Here is a 26,719-nt window from a genome sequence, read left to right on the forward strand (position 1 = left end):
ACAACAAGAAAAGTGATCACACTTTTTTTTTTCTTTTAAACCATGTCCTTTGCTAAGAAATCATACTGAGAATCTAATAAGAACAGTAGTGGTTATAATGCTTTGTTTTACTTAGAAAAATGTTTTAGGACAGATAATAAATTTTGTGCTTTAAAAATCCTGCTAAAATATACTACTTAGAGAGGTTAATTTTTAATTGGATAGAAACATATTAAAATTGTAGTGTGTATAAATGCCTAATGTTGAAAAATCCTAAATAAACTTCTTTCCTCTTTAAACATCTGAAAGAGCTGATTGTTCGCATGCCTTGTGCCCAGTGTCCTTGTTTGTTACGTGTGCGTCATTCACTGTCTCCTTCACCGGGTGTGGCTTGGAGTGTGCACTTGATCAGTAACAGCATAGAATGTAAACCTAATCTTTCAGATACACTTCAGAGCCTCGTTGGACAGCAAAACGCCCGTCATGGCATAATAAAAATATTCAATGCACTGCAAGAAACGAGAGCCAATAAGCATCTGTTATATGTGAGTAATTTAAAGCCAACCAGAGGATTAGTTGTTAATTCAGTTTTATGTCTTTGTTCACATATGGGGGTTGATTTTAACCCTTTGCATACTTAATCATTCTTGTTACTTATAACTCTGAACCCATGTATTTACTCTGCCTCATTTTTGTCTGTCTGACTGTTCAGTTCGGTTTGGGAAAAGAAAAAGAAAAGGAGTGCCTCGAGCATGTGCAGCTTTCTCATTCTCTCAGACCAGTTGTCCCTCCTGACTTGACGCACGTGACATTTTTTGCATGACTGCTTAATTTTCCTATTTCAGGAAAGCAGACTGTTTTCCAGTCATCTGTCTGATTATAATTAGCAATATTAACTATTGTTGATGGTGTGATAATGGCAAAGAGACCATGAAATGAATCAATCTGATACTAAATGGAGTTTATATAATATTAGTTCCATTCACTTGAGAATAACTTGTTCATGGAGAATCACCTCAGACCTAAAATGAGACTTTTCTCTTAGACGTAACTATTTTGAGTAAATCCTTAGAGAAAAAAACAAAACTAAACAAAACATATTTTCCTACTTTTTTTCTTCTTTCTTGGTTTAGGTGCTGATGGAACTGCTGCTAATAGAGTTGTGTCCTGAGCTGAGAAGTCATTTAGATCAACTAAAAGCTGGTCAAGTTTGAGTCTGCACAAATAAACCACCCGAGAAATGTCTGTGTAACAATAGACATGAAATATTTTCCTCTTTTCCACAGAGGGCTTGATTGAGAACCATATTGATTTTTCTGTTAGTTACCTCCCTCTAGTTTTGTGTGAAGTGAGCAGAATTGGTTGGGGGTGGGTACTTAACGCTGTCATAGGCAACAGAAAAACACACTTCTGTTATTGTTTTTATTTTAATAATAATATAAAATTCAACACACTGATTGAAATACAAATGTTAATATGTGATAAGAACCTAGGAAATATTTTAAATATTTATGAAAACAGTTTTGTTTTAAAATGAAGAACTATGACTATTGTACAGTTACTTTCCTCACTGAGGACTCTGAACATTCCTGTATTATTTCTTGTGTATTGAAGAACATTGTTGTGCAATGCGTTGTAGAAAGTGATTGTGAAAATTTTATTGTCTTTATTTTTACCAAAGATTTCCCATAGTTTGAAGCATTTGAAGCAATAAAATATAAAAAAAATGAATCACTGAGCTCTATGATATGTAAGGTGCTTACATCTCAAAAAAAGAGGTTAAAACACTTCAGGCAGTTCAAATATTTATCTTTTTTTTTTTTTTTTTTTTTTGGTAAAAAGCACTGTGCACATAAATACTTCTGCAAGGAAGTACAAAGTTGGCTGCCTTTCTCTAGACACAGAATGAATATGTGAAAAATACAGTGTTTAGTATGAATGAGAAGAGCCAAATCTGTGCTTGAAATGATGTGTTGGGAGAGAGGGATAGGAGCTGAACGTTGAAGGATGGGCAGCAATGAGAAGGAAACACAGGTTGGAAGTTACTTCAGGGACTTGAGGGACTTGATCAAGTCTTGTGGACTCATCAGGGCGTTGGGTGAGACCCAGGGTACAGGTGTTGTTCTGTTATTAATAGTGGGGCCATGAACAAATCAGTCAGTTTTCACAATCTATTATTCAGTGATAATAAAACATTTTCCCTTCTGTAACTGCCCCCCCCCCAGGAACATTGAAAGCAAAACAATTAATAGGTAAAAATTCAGTCCAAAATCCATGAAAGCACAATACTGTATACTGAGGTGGTATTGATTATGGCATTGCTAGATCCTACCTGCCAAGTCCTTGATACGGAATGTAAGTTCTGAAAGGTAAATAATTGAAAATTAGTAAACTGCATTTTATCTTTGGGATTCTTTTAGTCACAGCTCTTTGATCCTTTTTGCAAACCAGGATGATATTTGACACTTCAGAAAAAAAAGCGAAAACAAACCAAAGTTGGCTGTTTATATGAATAAGAATTATCCTTCACAGGAATGTGGAAAAGACGCATTCAGGGAAGAGAAGCAATGCGAGATCATCAAACCCCGGGAACTCACCCCAACACAGTTACTGGTAATGTCCATCTTATGCATAATTAAACATAGCTGTTACAAGTTTATATTACACATGAGAAAAATAACTATTTTGAGTCCTCAGTCTTTAAGATAAATTTTAACTTTTTCATAAGATAACAGCTATAAGAAATCTTAGAAGTTTTGGGGTTTTTTTGTTTTTAAGGTTAATGATCTGGAAGCCTCAACTCCCTCGAGTTAAAGACTGTCCCCACTGACGGATCACGGTGTATATCACGGTCTGCAGCAGTGGTAGTTTGCAAGGGCTCCCCTGTGCCGGAACTACCAGCTTTATGGAAACTACATAAAATTTTCAATTTTATGTTGGATTCACTGAAGACAGTTAAGTGTAGCGTATCACCACATTAACACCTGTCAAATTCCTACATTTGGGATTTCTCAGACCTATGTTTTAATGGCAGTCACAAAAGTGGTCTTGACTCGGATGAAGAAAGATAGCATATCTATTAAGTGTGCTGTCAAAGCCAACAAGCACCACCTTATCGTGTTCCTATTTTAGGATTCTTAGGCTTAAGGGATTCAGTGTGGAGAAGAGAATACTGGTTGGGAATTTAGATCTTCAAGTGGCTGAAGGCATATTATATATAGATGGTATTAAGAGAACAAGGGTGAAGCAAGTGGGCTTATATTGTAGAAGGAGATTTAAGCTAGGTATTATGAAGTCTTGTCAAGGACTTGATATATTGAAACATTAGTGGGGGAGAATAGAGTGTCTTGGGTAGAGGTTTTAAAAGAAAAGGATTCATTTTCAGGGATGGTTTAAGTTTATATGTCTTGAGAGATTGAAGGGAGAAGTATGTGATCTTTCGAGGGTATCACACAGACCTAAGTCTATGAAAATTGCTTTCCTTTATATAGAGATAGAAGTTCAAGTAACATGGAAAAACCAGAACGTAAAACAAGAACAAGTAATTTTCTGCCATACAGTACTTCATTAGTGACTGGTACCTGCGTATTAATTATACTAAGGTGAGGTCTTGTTTAGATCCACTTTTGGAAAGGATGATTGTGATTTATGAAATAAAGCCACATCAGGTTTAGGATGTTTACAGAGAAGGTGTTGTGAAGGTATCTTTTTTTTTTTTAATTTTTAAAAAAATATATTTTATTTATTTGACAGAGATAGAGACAGCCAGCGAGAGAGGGAACACAAGCAGGGGGAGTGGGAGAGGAAGAAGCAGGCTCCTAGCGGAGCAGAGGAGCCCGATGTGGGGTTCGATCCCAGGACTTGAGGATCACACCCTGAGCCGAAGGCACACGCTTAACGACTGAGCCACCCAGGCACCCTGTGAAGGTATCTTTAAGACATTGTTTCCGGTGTATCTGTTTGACACGTGTACACTGCTATACCATGTTCTCCATCTGGATCCTACGATTTATATTGTCAACTTTTATCTTCATAGATCTCATTAATATGAGGAAAGCCCCTTGCTAATTTAAATTTTTAGCATATTTAGTTACAGTTCTTATATTGATAGATGATTTAAGTGAGATTTTTTCAAATTTTTCTTGCTATGAAATGCATCTAAGGTTTTTTAAATCTAGAAAATGAGTCTAAGTACAAAGAAACATCTTGCTTAACCAATTATCTTATCAGGAATATAGCAGTGGTTTTACTCATTAAGATTTTTAAGGGGAGATGAGGAGAGGCAAGATTCTAAGCAAATTCTTATACCTACTTTTTTTGAAGTTTATAATAAGTTAACAAATTATTTATAAGAATCTCTTTTAAGAATACAAGATGTCCCAAAAGACTTAGTGCAGTCTTAGCTTTAATGTCTTCCTAAGTATAAATGCTACATGAATTTATTTAAAAACATTATTAGAAAGTTTCTTTACATTTCTTTTTATTTCTTATTACTTTTGTGAATCTTAAATTAAAAATTTTAAATGACAACAAATGAAAATTAATAATCTATCCAAAATTCACAAAACTAAGAGTCAAAGAAATTTAAGGAATTAAACTTGCAAATGGTGTTTTTTTATGTTTGTAGCATTTATATTTCTGAAGGAATTACAGCTAAGACTGCACTGAGTCTTTTAGACACTCTATTTAAAGAAAAGAGAAAGGTATTTGCTTTGTGGAATGGTTTTCTGTATTTGATGTGATCTAGACCAGTCTGCAGGGTAAGAGCTGGATCCTTAAGGACTCTTTTTGCAATTTGATCCTATAGCTAGGTTTCAAGTTGCAAAATAGAGATTTAAGAATGAAGATAACAGGTCATCAGTAAAATACCCAAGATAATGTAACTTGGGGTGCAGAAGATAACCAAACATAGCTCCTACAAAAATACACACATTCTAAGGTGTTAGGGTTGATGATCTTTGTTGAAATGCATTATGGTCTAAATTCTTTGACGAATAAGTAAACGGTGAAGTTCATCTGCCAATGCGGGATTCAGACGACAAGCCTGAAAGTCAAAGGTAAAGAGTCAGTTATTTAGATACGTTTTGAATTTTTAGGTCTTACGAAAACTTTTTAAAAAAGTTTTTGGTTTGTTTTTAAGAACTACAATGAATTTCAAGGGAATTTCTTAGTTACGACACATTTCTATTTTGATTTCTTGATTAAGGAAGTTCAGATTAGCCTATGCAAAAAAGATCACACTGAAAATAACCGTGTCACTGTCACTTGAAAGAGAAAATGTTATGAGTGCCAAAGAATAAAAGGAATTTACACACTGATGATAGCATTCTAGGTTATGAATTATTAAAATAAGTAACATGGAAAGCATTAGCATTTGGTCTCAAACTTGCTATTATCTTATAATATGAATAGCAGCAACTGTGACAGTTTTATTTTAAAATAACATTTTATTATGATAAAGTAAGTAGCGAGAAGTAATAGTGCATATAACTGCATAGAAGAACGTCAAGAATTTGGAAGGGACATGGGAGATTATCTCATCCACACCTGCCTCCGTGCAATAATTGTCCCTTTAGGGGCCATGACAGTTGGTCACTAGATACTTGCTTGGTTGCTAGGTCCCCATCTTATAGGAAAAACTTTTATTTTTGTTTATTTCCCCAGCAGTTGTATCAGAAGATTTTTCTTTATACTAAGCTAAAATTTCCCTCTGTGTACTTTAGAATCAATGAAGGGGTCCTAGGAAAATATATGAAGCTGGTTTCATGGAGACCCTGAGAGGCAAAGCAGTTGGCAGTCGCCTCATATGACAGGATTCCGGACCCGTCACTGGCTTGCTACTTTTGAATTTTCTCCATTTTTAAGAGCATCTTCTGTAAAATACAGTGGTCAAAATTGAGTAATGGGGGTATTATCTCCCACCATGTGGAAAATAGGTTTAAGATTGCAGTCTGTTTTGCTGTTTTATTTGGGGTGAATATATACCACATTTCAGAACATTTTTGACCCAGAACTTTCTCTGCTTATGTTTATTTAGGAAGGACATGATGGATAGCACAATCTGAAATTGACCTGGATGGGAAATTGTTATAATACAGAGCATTTGGATTTTTAAATAGTTAAACACAACTATTTTTGTTACTGGTAGAATTGTGTAGTGGTAAATCTCTCAAACATCGGCTGTATTTGTGTACTGTGTTCCTATATTTATGTGTCGATATGGGCTTAATGCTCTGGTAATTTTAATTTCAAACAATTTAGGGTTTCCAAAGTTGCCTGCACATTGCAGTCCCCTGGAAAGCTCATGATTTAATTGTTCTGAAATAAGTCCTGGGCTTTGGAATTTTTAAAAGATCCCCAGGTGATTTTATTTGATTTTACTAATTATTTTATTTTTATTATTTTTTCATGTTTTTTAAATTTATTATATTAGTCACCATACAGTACATCATTAGTTTTTGATGTAGTGTTCCATGATTCATTGTTTGCATATAACACCAGTGCTCCATGCAATACATTCCCTCCTTAATACCCATCACCGGGCCAGCTCATCCCACCACCCCCCTCCCCTCTGAAACCCTCAGTTTGTTTCCCAGAGTCCATAGTCTTTCATGGTTCTTCTCCCCCTCTGATTTTGCCCCCTTCATTTTCCCCTTCCTTCTCCTAATGTCCTCCATGCTATTGCTTATGTTCCACATATGAGTGAAACCATATGATAATTGTCTTTCTCTGTCTGACTTATTTCACTTAGCATGATTTTCTGCAGTTCCATCCATGTCAATGCAAATGGTGGGTATTCATCCTTTCTGATGGCTGAGTAATATTCCATTGTATATATGGACCTCATCTTTATCCATTCATCTGTTGAAGGGCATCTTGGCTCCTTCCACAGCCTGGCCACTGTGGACCTTGATGCTATGAACATTGAGGTGCACATGCCCCTTCTTTTCATTACATCTGTATCTTTGGGGTAAATACCTAGTAGTGTAATTGCTGGGTTGTAGGGTAGCTCTATTCTTAACATCTCCATACTGTTTTCCAAAGTGGCTGTACCAGCTTGCATTCCCACCAACACTGTAAGAGAGTTCCCCTTTCTGCACATCCTTGCCAACATTTGTTGTTTCCTATTTTGTTAATTTTTGCGATTCTAACTGGTGTAAGGTGGTATCTCATTGTGGTTTTGATTTCTATTTCCCTGATGGCTAGTGATGTTGAGCGTTTTCTCATGTGTCTGTTAGCCATCTGTATGTCTTTTTTGGAGAAGTGTCTGTTCATGTCTTCTGCCCATTTGTTGACTGGGTTATTCGTTTTTTCAGTGTTGAGTTTGAGAAGTTCTTTATAGATCTTGGATATCAGCCCTTTATCTGTAACGTCATTTGCAAATATTTTCTCCCATTCCGTGGGTTGCCTCTTAGTTTTGTTGACTGTTTCCTTTGTTGTGCAGAAGCTTTTTTTTTTAATAAAAATTTTTTATTATGTTGTTAGTCACTGTGCAGTACATCCTTAGTTTTTGATGTAGTACTCCATGATTCATTATGTGCAGAAGCTTTTTATCTTGATGAAGTCCCAGAAGTTCATTTTTGCTTTTGTTTCACTTGCCCTTGAAAGAAGTTACTGTGGTCGATGTAGAAGAGGTTACTGCCTATGTTCTCCTCTAGGATTTTGATGGATTCCTGTCTCACATTGAGGTCTTTCATCCATTTTGAGTTTATCTTTGTGTATGGTGTAAGGGAATGGCCCAGTTTCATTCTTCTGCATGTGACTGTCCAGTTTTCCCAGCACCATTTATTGAAGAGACTATCTTTTTTCCATTGGGTATTTTTTCCTGCTTTGTCAAAGATTAGTTGGGTGTAGAGGGTCTATTTCTGGAGTCTCTATTCTGTTCCATTGATCTATGTGTCTGTTTTTGTGCCAGTACCATACTGTCTTGGTGATCACAACTTTGTAGTAGAGCTGAAAGTCAGGTAATGTGATGCCCCCAGCTTTGTTTTTTTACTTTTTTTGAGAGAGAGAGTGTGAGAAAGAGCACCAGCAAGGGGTAGGGGGCAGAAGAGGGAGAAGTAGGCTCCCCACTGAGCAGGGAGCCTGGGTGACCCCAGGACCCTAGTATCATGACCTGAGGCGAAGGCAGATGCTTTCCCACTGAGCCAGCCAGGTGCCCCTCCCCAGGTGATTTTAATATGCAGACAAGTTTGGGAACCACTGCAGCACTGTGGTCAGATTTCAGGCAAAGGACTTAGAAAACTCTTCCTTCCCTTGTTCCCCTGCTCCAGCTAAACAACTTGTGCACCCCACGAATTGCTTTATGAACTTTAAGAAGACATAATTCTAGTTTGGACTCCGGGGGAGGGGGGGGTCATGGACCTAAGGCATGCACAGTTTTTATTGTATTTATTTTTTAAAAACTTTACTTGCAGTTACTATTCATAATGCTTCCCCTTTCCCCACCCTCTTCCCACTTTTGAAGTTGCATGATTTTAGATGTGAAATCTCTTTGGAATCTAAATCACATGAATTGAAACATGAAAAGTCTTACTTCACTGATTATCTCAAACTCATTAATATCCCTCCTAAGTGTGGTAGATGTCCTACATAGTATTTTTAAAAACTACATTTCATTAAGGTACTAGAATGGGAATAGATTCAACACTTCTTCTGGGTCGAAGAAGGCATGAACGTTCTGGCTTTATGGTCTCTGGTGCTGGGCCTTAGGCTGCAGAGTAGCAGCGTGAGAGGGAATAATTTGCATCAAAATGGGACTTTTATCATCTGAGTTTAATTATGCTAAGTAGAATCTGGCAGAATTGTCTGCAAACAATCCATGTGTCTGACAACCTCTCTTAGGTTATCTGCACAATTAGTTAAGTAGGAAAAAAAAATACTAATCCATCAAGATGTTTAAGTCTTAACTAAAAGCTCAGAAATTTCTATTTGGGTCAATTTACATAGATTCTTAGGCTTACTTACTTTAGAATAGTAGTGTTTAGCTGTTGCTTCATCCTTTGTGACACCCAAGCCAAGCTGAAGGCATCGGGCGTGATAGAAAGATGCCATGGCCATGCCTCTGATGATGAATTCCGGGAGACAGTCCGTGACCTGCGCTATCATGGGGATGTCATGAACCTCATCGTAGTCAGCAATCCTGTTGTGATGTTTAATTGTGAAATTAAAAAGGATATTGTTTTGGTTTATGTTTTTACAAACGACATGTTCAGAGATTGTCCTTGTGCCCAAAGTGATTTCCCTATTTCTACCCGTTTGAGAACTAACTTGTTTGTTATATGGTATAGGGTAAATACAATAGTTAAAAACCAGGGGAAGAGGACCTACCAGAGTGGTTACGTCACAGCTTTTCTGTGATAATACTTCTCAGGCTTAATAACCACTAGAAAACAAAAAGTTTTCCTTTTTTTCTAATATTAATATTTTAAACTTAATATCACTTTGCAGATTTAAACAGTGGGGAAAAAAGCATTTTCTATTTCTTTGGATCATTTATTCAAACATTGACCTTAAATTTTGACTTTAGTCCCATTGGATCAGAAAACATATTAAGTCCTACATCATCTTTGTTAAAAAATGGGCAATAAAAAGAAGTCCTCCGTTATCACCCTGACACAAGTGTGGAGAGTTGTGTGGGAATAAGATCTACTCAACTCCATGTCACCTGTAATATTACAGGGTATAGGAATGTGGATAATAATGGAAAGTCTGAAAGATTTTAAGAACTATTTAAAGTCTTGGTGTTAACCAGATAGGTACTTGGAGATTTGGGACTTTGGGGATCATGTTTTTAAGTGGCCCTCTGCCTGGAAGCCATGATGTTGGGGGAAGGAGGGTGGAAGGAGCTCTTTCATCCTACCTGGTTGATGACTGCCCCACCCTGAGCTAGGGAAGAGGAGGCTTGGGGGCTGCTTTCAGGCATTATTGGGAGGGAAACACATCAGCATGGCCTTATAGCCTCTATAGAGGACATCACATTTGCTTTTTTTTGGTACATTGCATTTGTAAGTTATGAGCAAATAAGTGTAGGAATGTACATGGGCTCAGAGAAGAGAAATCTCCATATATTTTGTAAGATGTTAATGTTGACGGCTATTAAGCATTATTCTCATTTTACAATCTTTATCAGGCTATCTTGCAATTGCGCAGTTATAGAACATGTGGCTGAAGAGTCGGAAGAAATTAAAACATATTTAATAAGCATTTCTTATATGCTGAACTATATTAAGTACTTTATGTACACTATATAATGCCGTGGAAACATTTCCTTCTTTATGAAAAAGGAAATTGATGCCCCAAAAAGTTAAACTTGATTAAGATCACTCAGCAAATAGCACTGAAATCCTGAAGACTAATGGTGTAGAATTATACTATTCAATATGGTAGCCACTAGCTACAGGTGGCTATTTAAATTACTTAAAATCCAATTAAATGTCACAGTTCAGCCCTCAGTGGCACTAGCCACATTTCCAGTGCTCAATAGCTGTCCTTTCCAATATTGCAGCAAGCTCTATCGAACAGACCTGGCACAGAACATCTAGTAGGAGGTGTTGTAAATACTTCTGTCCAGCTCATTTACCTTTTGGAAAATGTGACACACTTAGTAAAAAATTTCATCTTATAGTAATACTCCACAAGACTCCCTTGAGCATAGACATTTCCACGTTCCGCTGCTTCTCTTAAGCACTGCAGGGCAGCTTCAGTGTCCTGGCGGATGCCTTGTCCATAAAAATACATGAGTCCAAGCGCACCCTGGGACTCCAGATTTCCATTGCCACATGCTTCTGAGTGCCAATAAAATGCCTAAGAAAAAAACAATTTCATCTTATTTATTATTCACCAGGCAAAATTACAAAGGAATACTAGAAAGAAGAAAATCTCTCATTACAAGATAGTACTCTTCATTAATCTCTAGGAAATATGTCTAGCACCTTGAGTGTATTTCAGGTTAGCACCAATTTCACATACCTAGAAGAGAGTGCCAAGGCGAGCCCACCTGTTTTCTACCCACAGTGTAGGTTAGGTCACAGTCTAGACAGTTCAGCTGTCTCAGGATTCAAGATTGTCACATTTTTCCAGAGGAAGGATTGGGAGGATAGGAAGTAGGAAGTTAAGTGTCTGCTAGGCTTTGAGACACACCTGCAATGAGGCGCAGGAGGGAGAGGGGAACAGTTGATGCTGAGGGACAGTCAGAGCTCCAAGTGGATCATGGAGATGGCACCTATTGAGATCAAAGGCAACCAAGATAAAAGCTGCATGTGGTCACAAGCACATTTGCTTAATATGCAACTACAGTGAATTGGAATTAGTTCAAAAAATTATTTCCAAGTGGCTGCTCAGTTATCGGAAGAGGTTCTTGGTTGCTATGTGATCCTTGTAAGTTTGTCCTTAACGCCTCTTACAGGTAGGACTTGGCTCTACATTTCCTTCTCCCTCTAAGGATTTCTTGGAAAATGCTTCAGTCACCGATGATTAAAGAGATAGTATTTCTGTAAAAATCTTAAATGGATTTAATTTGTAACTAGGGTTTGTGTGTGTGTGTGTGTGTTTTACTTATTAGCATCATTACTTTCTCAGAACAAATTAATTTTAATTTCTTCACATGTAAAAGGATTTAGGCTATATTTCAGGACTCTCTTAGCTTTCATGGTATAATAATATTTTGTACATGTGGCTTTTTATAGCATACAAAATGCTCTCACATCTGTGGACTCCTTTTGTAGAGGTGCAGATGAATAAAGCATGAAATGAGCTTTGAGATCCTAAAATGTGAACTTTCTTTACATTTTAAAGAACTACGAGAGCTCTTTAAACACTCATTCTTCACCACCCTCCATTCAAAAAAGAAATAGTGAAATATTAATCTACGTGTAGTGCTAACATTAAAAACAAATAGACCAGTGTTACCTTTTCTAAGTCTTTAGGCTCTTTTGTTGAATAATACAATCCTAGGATACTTTGAGCCTTCACACTGGCTTTTGGATTTCCATTGTCTGCAGCAAAAAGCCACAGTCTAAAAAAGAAAGGCAAGGCAAGTTATTCTTTGTGTCAGCATTTGATTAAAAAAAAAAATCTTCTTCTCAGGTAAAACTACCTCTCAGCTTCCTCATCTGATCGTTTGACGCCTTTCCCTTCGTAATAAGCTCTTCCAAGGTTGTAGGCAGCTGCAAATTGTAAGTGTCTTGCTTTGGGACATGGAGAATCAACAATTTTCTTCATATATTCCACTCCTTTTTCCTTCCACAAAGGAAAAGAACAAAAAACCCTAGTTTTTAGTTTTACCCAAACTAAATTCTTTCTCCCAATAATCTTTTAAAATGTTCACCCTCTGACATGTTTGATGTCATGACTCTGTGCCCAGACAGGATGGTTGTGCTTTAGTCTGTAGAGCTGGAAGGGAAGGATGGGGGGAAGGAGGGGGGAAACATCTCCTGAGGAGGCATTCCCAGAGCTCCAGGATATAAGCCATTTCCCTCATTTTATAGCTTCCAGAGTTGCACTATGTTTCAATATGGCTTCTTTTTTTTCTCTCCTCCCTCCTACCTTATAACCCTTATTCTGCATGGGCACAGTTTTTACAACTTACCAAAATATAGGAATAGCTGTAACGTCTTCCACATTTATAATTAGAGTACATTTGTGAGCCCCAAACACTGTTTTCTCTCTTCGAGCACACCAAGTATGTTCAGTGATAATTTACATCCAATATGCTAATCTTCATATGACATCTGCATAGTCACAAAGAGCACACAGAAGACATTGCCCTCTCCAAAAAAATCCATCAGACACAAACTTTCAAACATCACTCCAAAGAAGAAAACGTTTGACCATCAAACACATTTTCTATATACTACATTCTAGGTTTTATCCTTCACTGCTCTCTCCAAGTTCTGTTGCTGGTTGAACACCACAATAATAGAAGATAAAGGTGTTTGCCTTCTAGTGAGTCCTAATTTATAAGGATTTATTTTTGTGAATTCCACAGATATCAATGTTTAAATCTGGAACAAACATTAAAAAATAACGAACTTTTTAAAGTAGGTTTCAAAATACCCCACAACTTTTTAAAGACCCTGGAAAGTTTACCAGAGCACACACAAGTTGGAGGAGAGATTACTCTTAAAAACTGCAAGTGGAAGGGATCCATGAAGTTCAGTGTACAACAGGCTGGATAAACAGAAAGTAGCTTTCCTAGGCCTATATAATAGTCAAACTGCTGAAAGCCAAAGAAATCTTGAAAGCAGCGAGAGAAAAATAACATACCATATACGGGAGGACAACTAGATAATTAGTACTTCAGAAGATTGAAATCACACCATGCATCTTTTTTGACTACAGCAGTATGAAACGAGAAATAAATCACAAGAAAAAAGCAGGGAGGGGAAACACATGGAGGTTAAACAACATGATACTGAACAGCCGTGGGTCAACAAAGCAAAGAAGAAATCAACGAAATATGTGGAGACAAATGAAAATGAAAACACAACATTCCCAAAAATTGGGACACAGCAAAGGCAGTTCTAAGGGGAAAATATATAGCAATACAGGCCTACCTCAAGAAACAAGAAAAACCTCAAATAAACAATCTAATCTTACACCTAAAGGAACTAGAAAAAGAACAAAGCCCAAGGTACGTAGGAAGGAAGGAAATAATAAAGATCAGAGCAGAAATAAATGACAGACTGAAAAAAATGACAGGCAATGAAACCCAGAGCTAGTTCTTTGAAAAGAAAACATATGCCAACAAATTGGACAATCTTGATGAACGTTGACCATGAAGAAATGGATAAATTCCTAAAAACATACAATCTTCTGAAACTGAATCAAGTAGAAATAAAAAATCCGAACAGATTGATTACTAGTAGTGAAATTTAATCAGTAATCAAATTATTAACAAAAAAGTCCAGGAACAGATGGCTTCACAGGTAAATTCTACCAAACATTTAAAGAAGAGATAATACCTATTCTCCTCAAACTATTCCAAAAAAATAGAAGAGGAAGGAAAGGTTCCATATATATTCTGTGAGGCTAGCATTAACTGATGCCAAAACAAGACAAAGACACCACAAAAAAAGAAAACTGCGGGCTAATATTCCTGATGAACATAGATGCAAAAATCCTCAACAAAATATTAGCAAACTGAATCCACCAATACATTAAATCAAATGGAATTTATTCCAGGGATGCAAGGATGGTTCAATATTCACAAATCAATCAGTGTGATACACCACATCCGCAAAACAAAGGATACAAATAATATGATCATCTCAATAGATGCAGAAAAAGCATCTGATAGGATTCAACATCCATTTATGATAAAAACTCTCAACAAAGTAGGTTTAGAGGAAGCATACCTCAACACAATAAAGGCCATATATGAAAAACCCACAGCTAACATCTTACTCACTGGTGAAAAACTGAGAACTTTTCCCCTAAGATCAGAAACAAGACAAGGATGTCCAATCTTACCACTTTTATTCAACATAATACTGGAAGTCCTAGCCACAGCAATCAGACAAGAAAAAGAAGTATTCATTTTGGAAATAAGCTAAACTGTCACTGTTTACAGATGACATGATACTATATGTAGAAAATCCTAAAGATTCCACAGAAAACTACTGGAAGTAATAAATGAAGTCAGAAAAGTTGCAGGATGTAATATTAATACTCAGAAATTAGTAGTATGTCTATACACTAACAACAAAGAAGCAGAAAGAGAAATTAAGAAACTCCATTTACATGGAGCGCCTGGGTGGCTCAGTTGGTTAAGTGTCTCAGGTCATGACCTCAAGGTCCTGGGATCGAGCCCTGTGTTGGGCTCCCTGCTCACTGGGGGAATCTGCTTCTCTCTCTCCCTCTGCTCTCCACCTCCCACCCTTGCTCATGCTCACTCTCTCTCAAATAAATAAAATCTTTAAAAAAAAAGAAAATCCATTTACAATTGAACCAAAGAGAATAAAATACCTAGGAATAAACTTAACCAAAGAGGTGAAAGACCTGTACTGTGAAAACTATAAAACACTGATGAAAAGAAATTGACGATGACACAAACAAATGGAAAGATATTCCATACTCCTGGATTGGGAGAATTAACATAGTTAAAATGTCTATATTACCCAAAGCAATCTACTATCAAATTCAGTGCAATCCCTATCAAAATATCAACAGCATTTTTCACAAAACTAGAACAAAAATTACTAAAATTTTCATGGAACCATAAAACACCCTGGATAGGAAACGTAATCTTGATAAAGAACAACAAAGCTGGAGGTATCACAATTCCAGATTTCAAGGTACACTACAAAGCTGTAGTAATTAAAACAGTATGATACTGGCACAAAAACAGACACATAGATCAATGGAACAGAAGATAGAGCCCAGAAGGAAACCCACAATTATATGGGCAATTAATCTATGACAAAGGAGGCAAGACTATACAATGAGAGAAAGACAGTCTCTTCAATAAATGGTGCTGAGAAGAGTGGACAGCTGCATGTAAAAGAATGAAGCTGTACTGCTTTCTAACACCATAAACAAAAATAAACTCAGAAGAGACTAAAGACTTAAATGTGAGACCTGAAACCATAAAATTCCTAGAAAACAGGTAGTATTTCTCTGATGTTGGCCATAGCAACCTTTTTCTAGATATGTCTCCTACAGCAAGGGAAGCAAAAGCCAAAATAAACTAATGGGACCACTTCAAAATAAAAAGATTTTGCAGCACAGTGAAGGAAACCACCACCCAAAGAAAAAGGCCAAAAACCTACTGAATGGGAGAAGATATTTGCAAATGATATATCTGATAGGCAGTTAATATCCAAAATATATAACGAACTTACTCAACTCTGTCACACACACAATCCAATTAAAAAATGGGCAGAAGACCTGAATAGCCATTTTTCCAAAGAAGACCTACAGATGGCCAACAGACGCATGGAAAGACACTCAACATCCCTTGTCATTAAGAAAATGCAAATCAAAACTTCGAGGAGATATCACTTCACACCTGTCAGAATAGCCAAAATCAAAAAGACAAGAAATGAGTGTTGGTGAGGATATAGAGAAAAAGGAACCCTCGTACACTTGGTGGGAATGCAAACTGGTGCAGCCACTGTGGAAAACAGTACGGAGGTTCCTCAAAAAAAGTTAAAAATAAAAACACCATATGATCCAATAATTCCACTACTGGGTATTTACCCAAAGATAATGAAAATAGTAATTTGGAAGTATATATGCACCTCTATGTTTATTGCAGAATTATTTACAAAAACCAAGATATGGAAGCAACCTAAGTGTCCACTGATAGATGAATAGATAAGGAAGACGTGGTGTATATGCAGATATATGCACACACACACCTTAAATTAATGCAATGTTATATGTTGATTATATCTCAATAAAACTGGCAGGGGGGAACAATGGAAGTAGTGAGTGACTTCCCGTGGGAATTAATGAAGGCCAGAAGATTTGAGAATAGCATTTTTAAAATGTGGAAAAGAAAAACTCAACCAGCAAAACAATTCATCAAAAATGAAGGCAGATTAAAGACATTTTTAGATGATCAAAATCAGAGATAATTCATCACCTACAACTTGTACAATAAGAAATGCCCTTCAAAGGAAATTCTTCAGGTTGAAAGGAAAGGAACATGGCGCCAGATGGCTACGCAGGTTGATAGGAAGGAATGAAGAGTTCTAGAAATGGTAAATATGTAACAAATATAAAAAAATACATATATATATATATATACACACATGTTTGCATAATTATTTTCCTCTTAGTTTCTTCAAAAGATATGACTAAAGCAAAAATTACACTTTTATATTTGAGATTTATTATATAATGTAAATTTAAGAAGTATACTATGATAACACTAAAGATTGGGGGTAGGTGGGTAAATGAAAGCATACTTATTCAGGGTTCTCTTATTTCACCTGAAGTAATACAATATAAACTCCATGTAAATTGTGACAAAAGTGCATATTGTAATCTCTAGAGCAACTATTAAAAATATACATAACTAGAAAATAAGTTAAAGTAATCAAATTGTTCCATCACCATTTCTCACAGAGTTGAAATAGCAATTTTGTGATATGCTAACTGCTCCTGTATCGATGTACATCTCTTTCTGGACTCTTGTTCTTTTGATCTTTGCCTTGTGCTTGAACAAAAACCGCATTGCTTTAAGTACCACAGATACATATTTGCCTTTTTGCTCTTTCCACATGAAGTTTTAATCAGCTTGTCACATGCCATAAAAAAAACCTCACAGGAAATTTGATTCTGATTGCATTTAATACACGAAGTTGTCCGGGGAGTGGTTAGAGGTGAGACGTAGAAAAGTAGCGTCTCTGGAAAACAGAGGTGCTGCTGCCTGACGAGCCCAGAGACAGTGAATTTCGTAATGACCTGCAGTCTGGCACTAAATTACACTCCAGTGTTTACTGCCTGATGCTAGGGAAAGTGTTTAAAAACCTTTTCAGGATTCTGTAAGATAGGAAAAGAAAGGCTAAAACAGGTGAACTTGTCCTCACTGCTAGTTTCATCTCAGCCAAAATTTGTTTGCTTTCCCCGTTTTCCCCCCAGTGCTATTTCCAGTTTCCGTTTGTAGCTTCCCCAGATGTTGGGGTTCGCGTGTGATTGTTCTCTCTGTGGGGTAATAATGGCCTTGGAATGCTCCCTGAAGAAAACAGTTCCAGTCTACCGCCCAAAGCATATGCGGTTCAGACAGCCTCAGGACCGAATGAATATTAAAAACGACTTGGTAAATTAATAAAAGAAAGTGATAACAATTAAGAGTTGGATCTTTGCCCCTTTACTGCAGGCTGAGTATGGTCAAGGCAACAGTGTCATTCTAGGTAAGGAGGGACCTGCAGAGGCCATCTTTATGCTCCTCTGGCCTCCATATGTAATTACATTCGAGCCACTCTATTTTGGAGTTGTCGTACCAGCCACTGAATCTGCCAGCCTCCCTGGTTCCCCCAGCTCCTCATGTCCTTAATTCCCACATTTTCGGCTGACCCGTATCTGTGATCACACTCATTTCTTTGTTACTCTTTCCCTCCTTGGCACTCATTTATCTGGCAAATAAACCATTTCTCTGCCGACTCGGCCGCCCTCAAGCAGCTGAGCGTCGCTGGAGAAAAACACAGCCGCGGTGACAGGTCCTTCTTTAAACCTGTGATCACAAATTTCAGAGGGAGCGCTGAGCCCCGGCAAACAGTACTATCAATTTGTCTCATCAATTCTCTCTCCCACTCACCTGGTAGAGAAGGTACTATTTCGGACATTATCCTGTCTCTTCACACCTCCACTGCTCCCTGCCCTTTCCCACCTTCTCAGCTCATGGCTTCACCTTTTTAAAATTTTTATTTATATTTTTATAAAAAACATGGAGTGGTTCATGACTTTGTGTGTCATCCTTGTATGCAGGGACTATGCTAATGTTCTCTGTCATTCCAATTTTAGTATACATACTGCTGAAGCAAGCACATGGCCTCACTTTTATTTCACTGGGAAAACAGAAAATCAAAAGAAACACCATATCCGTGAATTTACCCGATTCATCCTTTTTTCCCTCTATACTAGATCTCGTGTGTCGATTTACAAATATACTGCAGTTTCTCTGTTCTGGGGGAACCCCCCCCCCCCTTGAGTCCATGATCCCCTCATTATTGCATATGCATTTGTTCTGCTTTATGCCAAAACTCAGTGCTTATGTCCTCCTCCTCACCTCCATGCATCTCAGCCCACTCTGACCTTGGCCCTTACCAGTCCACTGCAGGCTTGTCAGAGTCTCTAATGAGATTCATCTTAATGTGCCTAAGAGTAAATGCTCAGTTTTCATTGTACGCATCTCAGCAGAATTTGAGATAGATGATCATTTCCTCCTCTTTTTTTTTTTTTAAGATTTTATTTATTTATTTGAGAGAGAGTGAGAGAGCGCACAAGAGAGAGGGGAAGGTCAGAGGGAGAAGCAGACTCCTCGCGGGGCAGGGAGCCCGACGTGGGGCTTGATCCCAGGACCCTGGGATCATGACCTGAGCCGAAGGCAGACACTTAACCAACTGAGCCACCCAGGCATCTGTTACTCCCTCCTTGAAGCAGTTTCATTGTCGGACTTCCAGATCACCACACACTCTTGATTTTCCTCCATTCTCGCTGGCTGTTCCTCCCCTCCCTCCTTTGCTGGCTATTCCCTTCTGACCATTAAATATTGGAGGGCTCCCCAGCTCCGTCCTTGGCCTTTTCCTCTTCTCTGCGTTCACTCATTCAGTAACTGTATCCGATCGGGCGCTGTAACTACCGCGGCTCCACAGAGAGCCCCTGCTGATTTCTCCAGTCCTGACTGCATCCCTGAGCTCCAGACTCTCTAGGTGACATCTCTGCATAGGTGACTTAACAGGCACTTCAAAAAGTAACATGGAAACAGAAACGTTTAGGTTTTCTTGTCACGCCCAAACCTGCGCCTCCCTCAGTCATCCCATTGTTGTTAAATGGCAACATCTGCCTTGATTCCTCCCCTTATTTATTATTTATTATTTATTATTTATTATTCCTTCCCCTCTGCCAGTCTTTCAGAAGGCCTGTATCCTCTAAAGAATATACCCTAAATCTGTGCCCTTTTCTCTATTTCCACGATGGTACTTCAGTTTATGTGGTTTTATCTGAACAGCAGTGGCTTCTTGCTTCTACTCCTGCCTCTGTTCAGTCCATTCTCCACACAACAGAAAAAATGATTTTTTTAAAATGGAAATCCTATTAATTTCACTCCCTTTCAGGGTTTTCACTACATCAGTAACCCAAGCCACACTCTCAGCCCTAGTTTACCAGTTACACCCTCCTTCTTTCTCAGACCTGAGCACTAGCTCTTTCCTCTGCCTGGAAGGGGATTCCCCAGGCCTCTATCCATGGTTTCTCCCTCTTAGTCCTCAGTTCTTAGTTCAAATGTCACATAAAGTGATGGAACAACGCAGGGAAGAAAAGTGTAATCCCAGAATCAACGCATTCAGATTAATGTTAGGGAATGACCGAGGACCAGAAAATTGACAGAACCAGGAAAGGCAGTAAGTTGGTATGAATTTCAGAGTCGGTACTTTGTGCCTGGGGCAGAGGAGAGAGAAGAGCTGGAAAATGAATTGGGGTTGTGTGAAAATGACGGCAGCTCCACCTTTGAGCTCCATGGCACACTGCCGCGTGGAAGGAGAGCCCTCCACCCAAAGAGGGCCGGATGTGGGACAGCTGTTTCTGATGAGGCAAAGCAGTAAACGAAAGAGTCTGAGAAAAGGCTGAGGATTTGCCAGCTGGAACGTTTAGGAAGGAGGGCAGCAGTGAGAACAGGAGAGGAGGCAGAAAGCAATATGGAGTCAAGAATATGGGAGAAGACAGATGACCAGAGAGGCGTACGTTATGTGTGGTGGCCAACGATGATACAGCTGTGAGGCTTGCTGGGACCAAGTGAAGTCAGGGTTCTGAACAGAACTCTGACGTCAAGTTCAGGTTTAGTCACAGTGGGTTGGCTTCATGACGCCTGGTAGAGCCCCCCCTGTTGGCAGCAATCAGGCAGTGACCGCAAACTTGGGACTAGAGTGAGGATTTGCAATGGCAGTTATTCGTTTTGAGACCGAAGAATTTACCAAGTAAATGTTACCTTATATGGCCTCTTGGTGGCCAGCTAGCTGGCTGTCCATGGGAACACTCCAAATCATGCCCTTCTTTTGACCTTCAACATTGAAGTCTTTGGAAGTTTTGGAAGATGGATGGGACGTAATCAGATTTGTATTTTGGAAAGATGACTTTGGTGGCGGTTTGAATAATGAATCTGGGATAAGGGCAAGAAGCTGGGGATCTATTTCTGAAATAACCCAGGTAAGGGGTATTGTGAGCCTGAACTGGAACAGACTTGGGAATAAAGGACTGGGGACAGATCTGAAAGATTTTCGGGAGACAGAAGAGTAGGTCCATACATACGACCAGTGGAAAAGATTTTGTTTCTGCTTGGGAAACATCTCTCCAGTTTGAGCTTTTAACTTTAAATGGCTACTCCTAAGTTATAAGGAAACATACTTCCTAGTATTGTTTTTAAAAAAGGTTTTCATTATGAAATGTTTTTATTTTTTGTGTTTTGAACAAAAACAAATGAATGAGTTTTATGAAATGTTTTTTCAATACATACTAAAACCATTATATGGTGTCTTTTATTCAAGCTACTAATGTGGTATATTTATAGATTTCCTTATGTTGAATTGTTAAATATCGGGGCTGAATTTTAGTTGGTTATGATACCTCATTCTTCTAATTTTGTTTGTAACCAGGGAAAATATTTTATTAACAGCTGCCCCCATAATTTTGCTTAGATAGGATCTTTCTCTAGGAAAGTTCTGTGGAAAAGCCTTTTGAGGTGTGACCCTAATAATGGTATTGTCAGCAAGGGGCCACAAGGTCAGTCAATAAACATTACTGAGAGTCTGCTGTGCTTCTAATACTGTCTTAAGTTCCTAGGGGATTTAGCAGTACTCAAGATAAATAAACCCCCTGGATTTTGTGGAGCTTACATTCCACTTAGGGAGAAAGAAATTAAACAGGTAACAAATAAAGATCACCATTAAAGTTTGTGAAAAAAATAAGGGGTGTTAATTTTGGTAATACGGCCACAGAAAACCTCTCAAGGGAAGTAACACTGGAGCAGCGGCCTGAATGAGGGGAAGGCAAAGGGTGAGAGTACTATATTACTCTCTGAGAAAATGGGATAAATCACCTTTTTTTTTTTTTTTTTTGCATTGGGGAAAGAGTAGAGGGAAAAGATGCAGAAAGGGGAAAGGGTGGGGGAGAAAGTACTCAGCAAGTTTGCAAAGAATCTTGTGAGGTATGCAGCCTATGAGAATTTCTTCCCGTTCACAGTTAATTTGGGCAGCTGACTGACAGTAATGTGTTGTTATGATGAATATAGATAAATACCAAAGAAGTGAGTGGCATGGAGATAGAGTGAATACCTGAAAGAGTCTTGATACTTTTTGGTAATTTTTTTTTTAAAGAGCACATTTGGTTTTTTAATGACTTAAAATTGATGTAAAAATAAGAGTCCCTGGAAAATCTAACAAAAAAATCAATTGAATAAAATAATTGTGATATTTTCAAGCCTATCTGAATGCGTAGGCAAAACAATTATAGAGAATCTGAATCACTTAAAACCATTGTTTTTTTTGCCAGATATTTAAATGTTGGAGTCAATCACTGAAATAATAAGCATGGGAACGTTATAGCCTTTGTTGATCTTACTGTGCTTAATCTTGATTAAAATATTTTCTAGAATGGATTTTAATACTATTCCCTAAAAACTGCCTTTATTATTTGAAGATGAGAAAAGAGACATAAAATTGGTATGTCAACTTACATTTCCGACTGTATTTAGTACCTACCATACGACATGATGGTCAGAGAGATGAGATGGCAACTGTCTCGAAGAGTACCGTTAAATGGATGCAGAATTGGCATTAAGATTACTCTTCTGGCCCTTCTTTCTTTATGTGAGACTTTCGGTGCCCGGCTGCCTACACAGGATGGTTCATGGGTAGTTGGACGGAGACTAGTTCAGTTAGGGGGTACCTGGGGGGCTCAGTCAGTTAAGCATCTGCCTTCGGCTCAGGTCATGATCCCAGGGTCCTGGGATCAAGCCCCGTATCGGGCTCCCTGCTCAGCCAGGAGTCTGCTCCTCCCTCTGCCTTTGTCCCTTCCTCCTGCTTATGCTCTCTCTTGTGTGCGCTCTCTCAGTTTCAAATAAATAAAATCTTAAAAAAAAAAAAAAAGACTAGTTCAGTTCGTGTACTGAAATGTGCAGAGAGATGACTGAGGAAGTCGGGTCCAGGCTACCCAAGGTTTCCTAACATTGCTCATGTTGATCCCTCCATCCGAATGCCATTCCTGACCTTACATGCTGTTCTTGTCTCCTGAGAGTCAGCCCATGTCAGCTGCTCTGTGAAAACTGCCCCCCCCCAACCCCGTGTACCTAGTACGGTGTATCTGTCTCCATCCAGGACTCACAACTGCACTCGTAGTTTTTCTCAGACTGTGTGTTCCTTTTCATACCTATCTTTGCTTCCCCAGCATCTCAGACTGTTCCTGCCTCGTAAATGTGTGTGGAATGGAAGAGTGAGTGAGTGATACAATGACTCCACCTAAACCAAGCACATACCTCGGGGATGGTAGAGTAGGTGCTCACAATGCAAAAAAGAGAGGCGGATGTTTTTTTGCTGCTTTTGTGTCCTTTAAGGCAATTCCAGTGACGACAATGACCCCCGTGAACGGTACCAGTGCACAAAGAAACTCCACTGCCTTAAATAGTGGGATCTGTGTGTTTTGAGCATCGGATTTGTAGGTGAACTAGATGTGGAGACTGGGAGACGCTTACTAAACATCTAGGGATAGGCAGTTGGCGTATGGATCTCGCATGAGGTTCTGGGGTGAACCTCAATTTGGAAGTCTTTTACAAGTCTAGGTGATGTCAGCCATGGGGCTGGATGAGTTGAGAGAGTAAAGGGGGCAGCAGGGGCCTAGGTTCTGACACAGTTCAACACTTAGAAGAGAAGCAGCTAGCAAAGGACAGAGGGGCGGCTATGAAGAGGTGAACAGGGAAAACTGTATTACAAACACATAGAAGATTGGGACCCCTGGGGGGCTCAGCCGGTTAAGCATCTGCCTTTGGATCAGGTCATGATCCCAGGGCCCTGGGATCAAGCCCCGCATTGGGCTCCCTCCCTGCTCCATGGGGAGCCTGCTTCTCCCTCTCCCTCTGCCTGCCACTCCCCCTGCTTGTGCTCTCTTTCTCTGTCAAATAAATAAATAAAATCTTTTAAAAAATTAAAAAAAACCAACAAAATCCCAAACAATAGAAGATGGTGGAAAGAGTTTTTTAAAGCATGGGAGAGACTCTTAGACACCAAGAGGAAGATATTTCAAGAAGGGTATGGCCAGCTGTGTTCAATTCACAGTAAGGCCAATGTAGTCCTGCATTCTACATGTTACTATGCTTTTAACAGACTAAACTATAAATAGGTTAAAATAAAATATCTTGTATTTAATGGAAATACTCATTTTTTCATCATTTACTTATTTCATATGCTAAGATTATAAAAGAGAACAAATGAAGAATTTCAGGAATTAAAAGTAGTCCCCATTGTTAACTTCATACAATGTGAAGTCAGGAAAGAAAACACTGGGTGCTTACTACACGTGCCCTCTGTTACTTTACTGATTGTTCAATCTCCTTGACAGCTGTGTGAGTTGGGTGAATGGGTTTTATTTTGTATGCTGCCTCCAGTGGATTGAATTGGTAATGTCACCTTAAAGCTGTGTATTGATGAAAGTTCTGAGGCTATGTCTGGATTTAGCTGGAAAGGGGGCCGTGATCAATTATCCAGGATGGCCATGGCCAAGGGCGTGGCGAAATGGCAGATGTATCTCTAACTTAGGTTTATTTATCCTCATTTTACAAATGAGGAAACTATAGCCCAGGAATAATTTCCCCAAGATCATACTGCTTTTAAGCAGTGAACATTTGAAAGCCTATGACTTTTCACAAATTTTTAAGACTATTACGGAGAGAGCAGCTTTGCTGGTGAACAGAGAAATGAACTTTTGAAAAATGTAAAAGGAAATTCCCAATTTTTATTTGATAGTGTGTGAAATTTCCTTGTAAGATGAGACCAAAATAAAATAAATAAAAATCAATAAATAATAAAGCCCATAAGGAATAGAAAAATTGTAATACTGATCTCCAAACCTCAGAGCTTAGTTTATTCTTTCTTTTATCTTCAAACACGTACAAATAAAAGAGGCCTAGAAATATTGATATACATTAATTATGCAGGTATTATAATGATAATATAGATTATATTTATTGACAAGAAGGACATTCAAAATACATTGTTAGGTGAAAAGGGATATTAAAAAACATTATGTACAGTATAGTCCTACATTGAAAAAAATGTATACACGTACATATATATATTATATATATAATTTTTTACATGGGGCAATACATGGAAGAATATACTTTAAAATAATAACCAGGTTCATATTTGATAGTAGAATTTGGTGATCCTATTTTTGCTTATTTTCTAACTTTTCTCCATGTTCATGTAGCATTGGAATAACTTATAAAAATAACGGAAAACGTTTTAAAACAAAAATGTTATTCACGGTGGTAGCAAGGAGGGGGCAAAAAGAAATTTTGTTTTTCACATACATGTAAAACTACTGTTATCCTTTAAATGCTAAAAGGATAGATATTATTAAAATATAAATAATTTTAATTCTATCATATAATCCATTAACAATGACATCTTAAACACTGTGAACAAAACAGTAACTTACAGCATCTGTAGGTGTCCCCAGGCCATCATAATACATTACTCCTAGCTGGTAAGTTGCTTGATGGTCTTTTTCCTTGATTTCTTCAAACTGTTCTAATGCTTCTTCATACCATCCCTAACGGCTCCCAGGAAATATTGAATTATTTTCATTATTACCTTAAAGTAATCCAAAATATTTAATTCCCACCTAAATCTAGCTAGAAGCACCAAATAGAACAAAAGACAGCAACAAATTTACGGAATTTGCAAGTATGGCATGGACAATAGTCAACATAACTATAAAATCAAGACCTGAATATGGCAACTGAGGGAAGTGACCAGAAAAAATCTGGATGAGACTCTTCTTTGCTTTCAAAAGCAAATTGGATATTGCCAAACTTCTCCCAAAATGATAGCCCAGCCCTCTGCTCAGTCCATCCTGTCGTAACCCCCCGCCACTCCTGGAGTCTGAGAAACTTCAGAGCTGGGGCCAGAAGTATTAATTTTAAAGAACACATAATGATGAGTTAATGACCTAGCTGTTAAGACTCATTCTCCTTTCTGGCTAATGTTTGGCCGGGATGTGAGAGAGCTGGAGAAGTTAGAATACTCTATAGGAAGGAAGAGAAAGGAGGTCCTGTTAGTTTTCATGATTTTTAATACCATCTACATGCTGGAAAATCTCAAAGATACACTTTCAACCCAGACTTCTCCTTGGAGATCTAGACTCTTAACGTGTAAGTTTCTACTTTGAAACCTGTCTCCTTGGATGACTAATGGACATCCGAAACACAGTGTGTATAAAACCTGAAATCTTGATTGTCTTCTCAAAATTCACCCTCCCCACTTCTCTATTTTTCAGTCCATGATGCTATTATTTGTGTCTCCAAAATAAATCCAGGACCCAGTTTCCACTGCTGCCACTCTGGTCAAGACTACCGTCCTCTCTTGCTTGAAATGGTATGATTTCCCCCTAAACTGGCCTTGGTTCCATGCTTGCCTTCTAATCTGTTCATCACAGACTCAAGACCCTTCAGTGTCTTCTTACTACAATTTAGACAAAGCTCATCTAGAGCCATTCTCTGCCTTGCTTATTACCATATTGGTCTCAATTCCTAGAGCTCACAGAGCTCCCCCACATCTCTGAAACATTGCATTTTCTCCCCTCCCCCTGGAATGCACTTGCACTACTGGGCTGTGTGCACTGCTCGTTTCGTTTTCTTCAAATTAGTTTCAACCACAGTCTTTCCACCCCTCCCTAAGTTATTCTCTATCATGGTACCTAGTTAACTGCTCTCATAGTACTCCTCCTTATTTGTAATGATGTATTCATTTATTTTCTTCCCCTAGTAGACTGTAAGTTTCATGACATGTGGACCATTCTCGTC

The 26,719-nt window shown here is 38.3% G+C and overlaps 2 protein-coding genes, 1 long non-coding RNA gene and 1 other non-coding gene across 5 annotated transcripts in view; 2 read left to right on the forward strand and 2 right to left on the reverse strand.

The window, feature by feature from the left end:
• SNX25 (sorting nexin 25) overlaps nucleotides 1-1,711 on the forward strand; it is a 130,709-nt gene extending 128,998 nt beyond the window's left edge. For both annotated transcript variants that reach the window (XM_026508607.4, XM_057303561.1), the window contains exons 18-19: nucleotides 424-524; nucleotides 1,113-1,711. In XM_026508607.4, the coding sequence (XP_026364392.1) occupies nucleotides 424-524; nucleotides 1,113-1,193 (182 nt within the window). In that variant the 3' untranslated portion in view covers nucleotides 1,194-1,711. The remainder of the gene's footprint in view (nucleotides 1-423; nucleotides 525-1,112) is intronic.
• A 113-nt stretch (nucleotides 1,712-1,824) lies between these two features.
• On the forward strand, nucleotides 1,825-3,906 carry LOC123001533 (uncharacterized). Its single transcript, XR_008956021.1, has 2 exons — nucleotides 1,825-2,592; nucleotides 2,758-3,906. It is a non-coding gene; the product is annotated as an uncharacterized LOC123001533 (long non-coding RNA).
• A 1,051-nt stretch (nucleotides 3,907-4,957) lies between these two features.
• LRP2BP (LRP2 binding protein) overlaps nucleotides 4,958-26,719 on the reverse strand; it is a 38,495-nt gene continuing 16,733 nt past the window's right edge. The window contains exons 5-10 of the mRNA XM_026508608.4: nucleotides 25,354-25,467; nucleotides 12,077-12,219; nucleotides 11,890-11,995; nucleotides 10,562-10,785; nucleotides 8,947-9,121; nucleotides 4,958-5,023 (exon numbers count right to left, since the gene is read on the reverse strand). Coding sequence (XP_026364393.1) covers nucleotides 4,958-5,023; nucleotides 8,947-9,121; nucleotides 10,562-10,785; nucleotides 11,890-11,995; nucleotides 12,077-12,219; nucleotides 25,354-25,467 — 828 coding nt within the window. The remainder of the gene's footprint in view (nucleotides 5,024-8,946; nucleotides 9,122-10,561; nucleotides 10,786-11,889; nucleotides 11,996-12,076; nucleotides 12,220-25,353; nucleotides 25,468-26,719) is intronic.
• LOC113262302 (U6 spliceosomal RNA) lies at nucleotides 18,368-18,474 on the reverse strand. Its single transcript, XR_003318751.1, has one exon. It is a non-coding gene; the product is annotated as a U6 spliceosomal RNA (small nuclear RNA).

Source organism: Ursus arctos, unplaced genomic scaffold (assembly GCF_023065955.2).
Source record: "Ursus arctos isolate Adak ecotype North America unplaced genomic scaffold, UrsArc2.0 scaffold_27, whole genome shotgun sequence".
In the NCBI taxonomy this organism is placed as follows: domain Eukaryota; kingdom Metazoa; phylum Chordata; class Mammalia; order Carnivora; family Ursidae; genus Ursus; species Ursus arctos.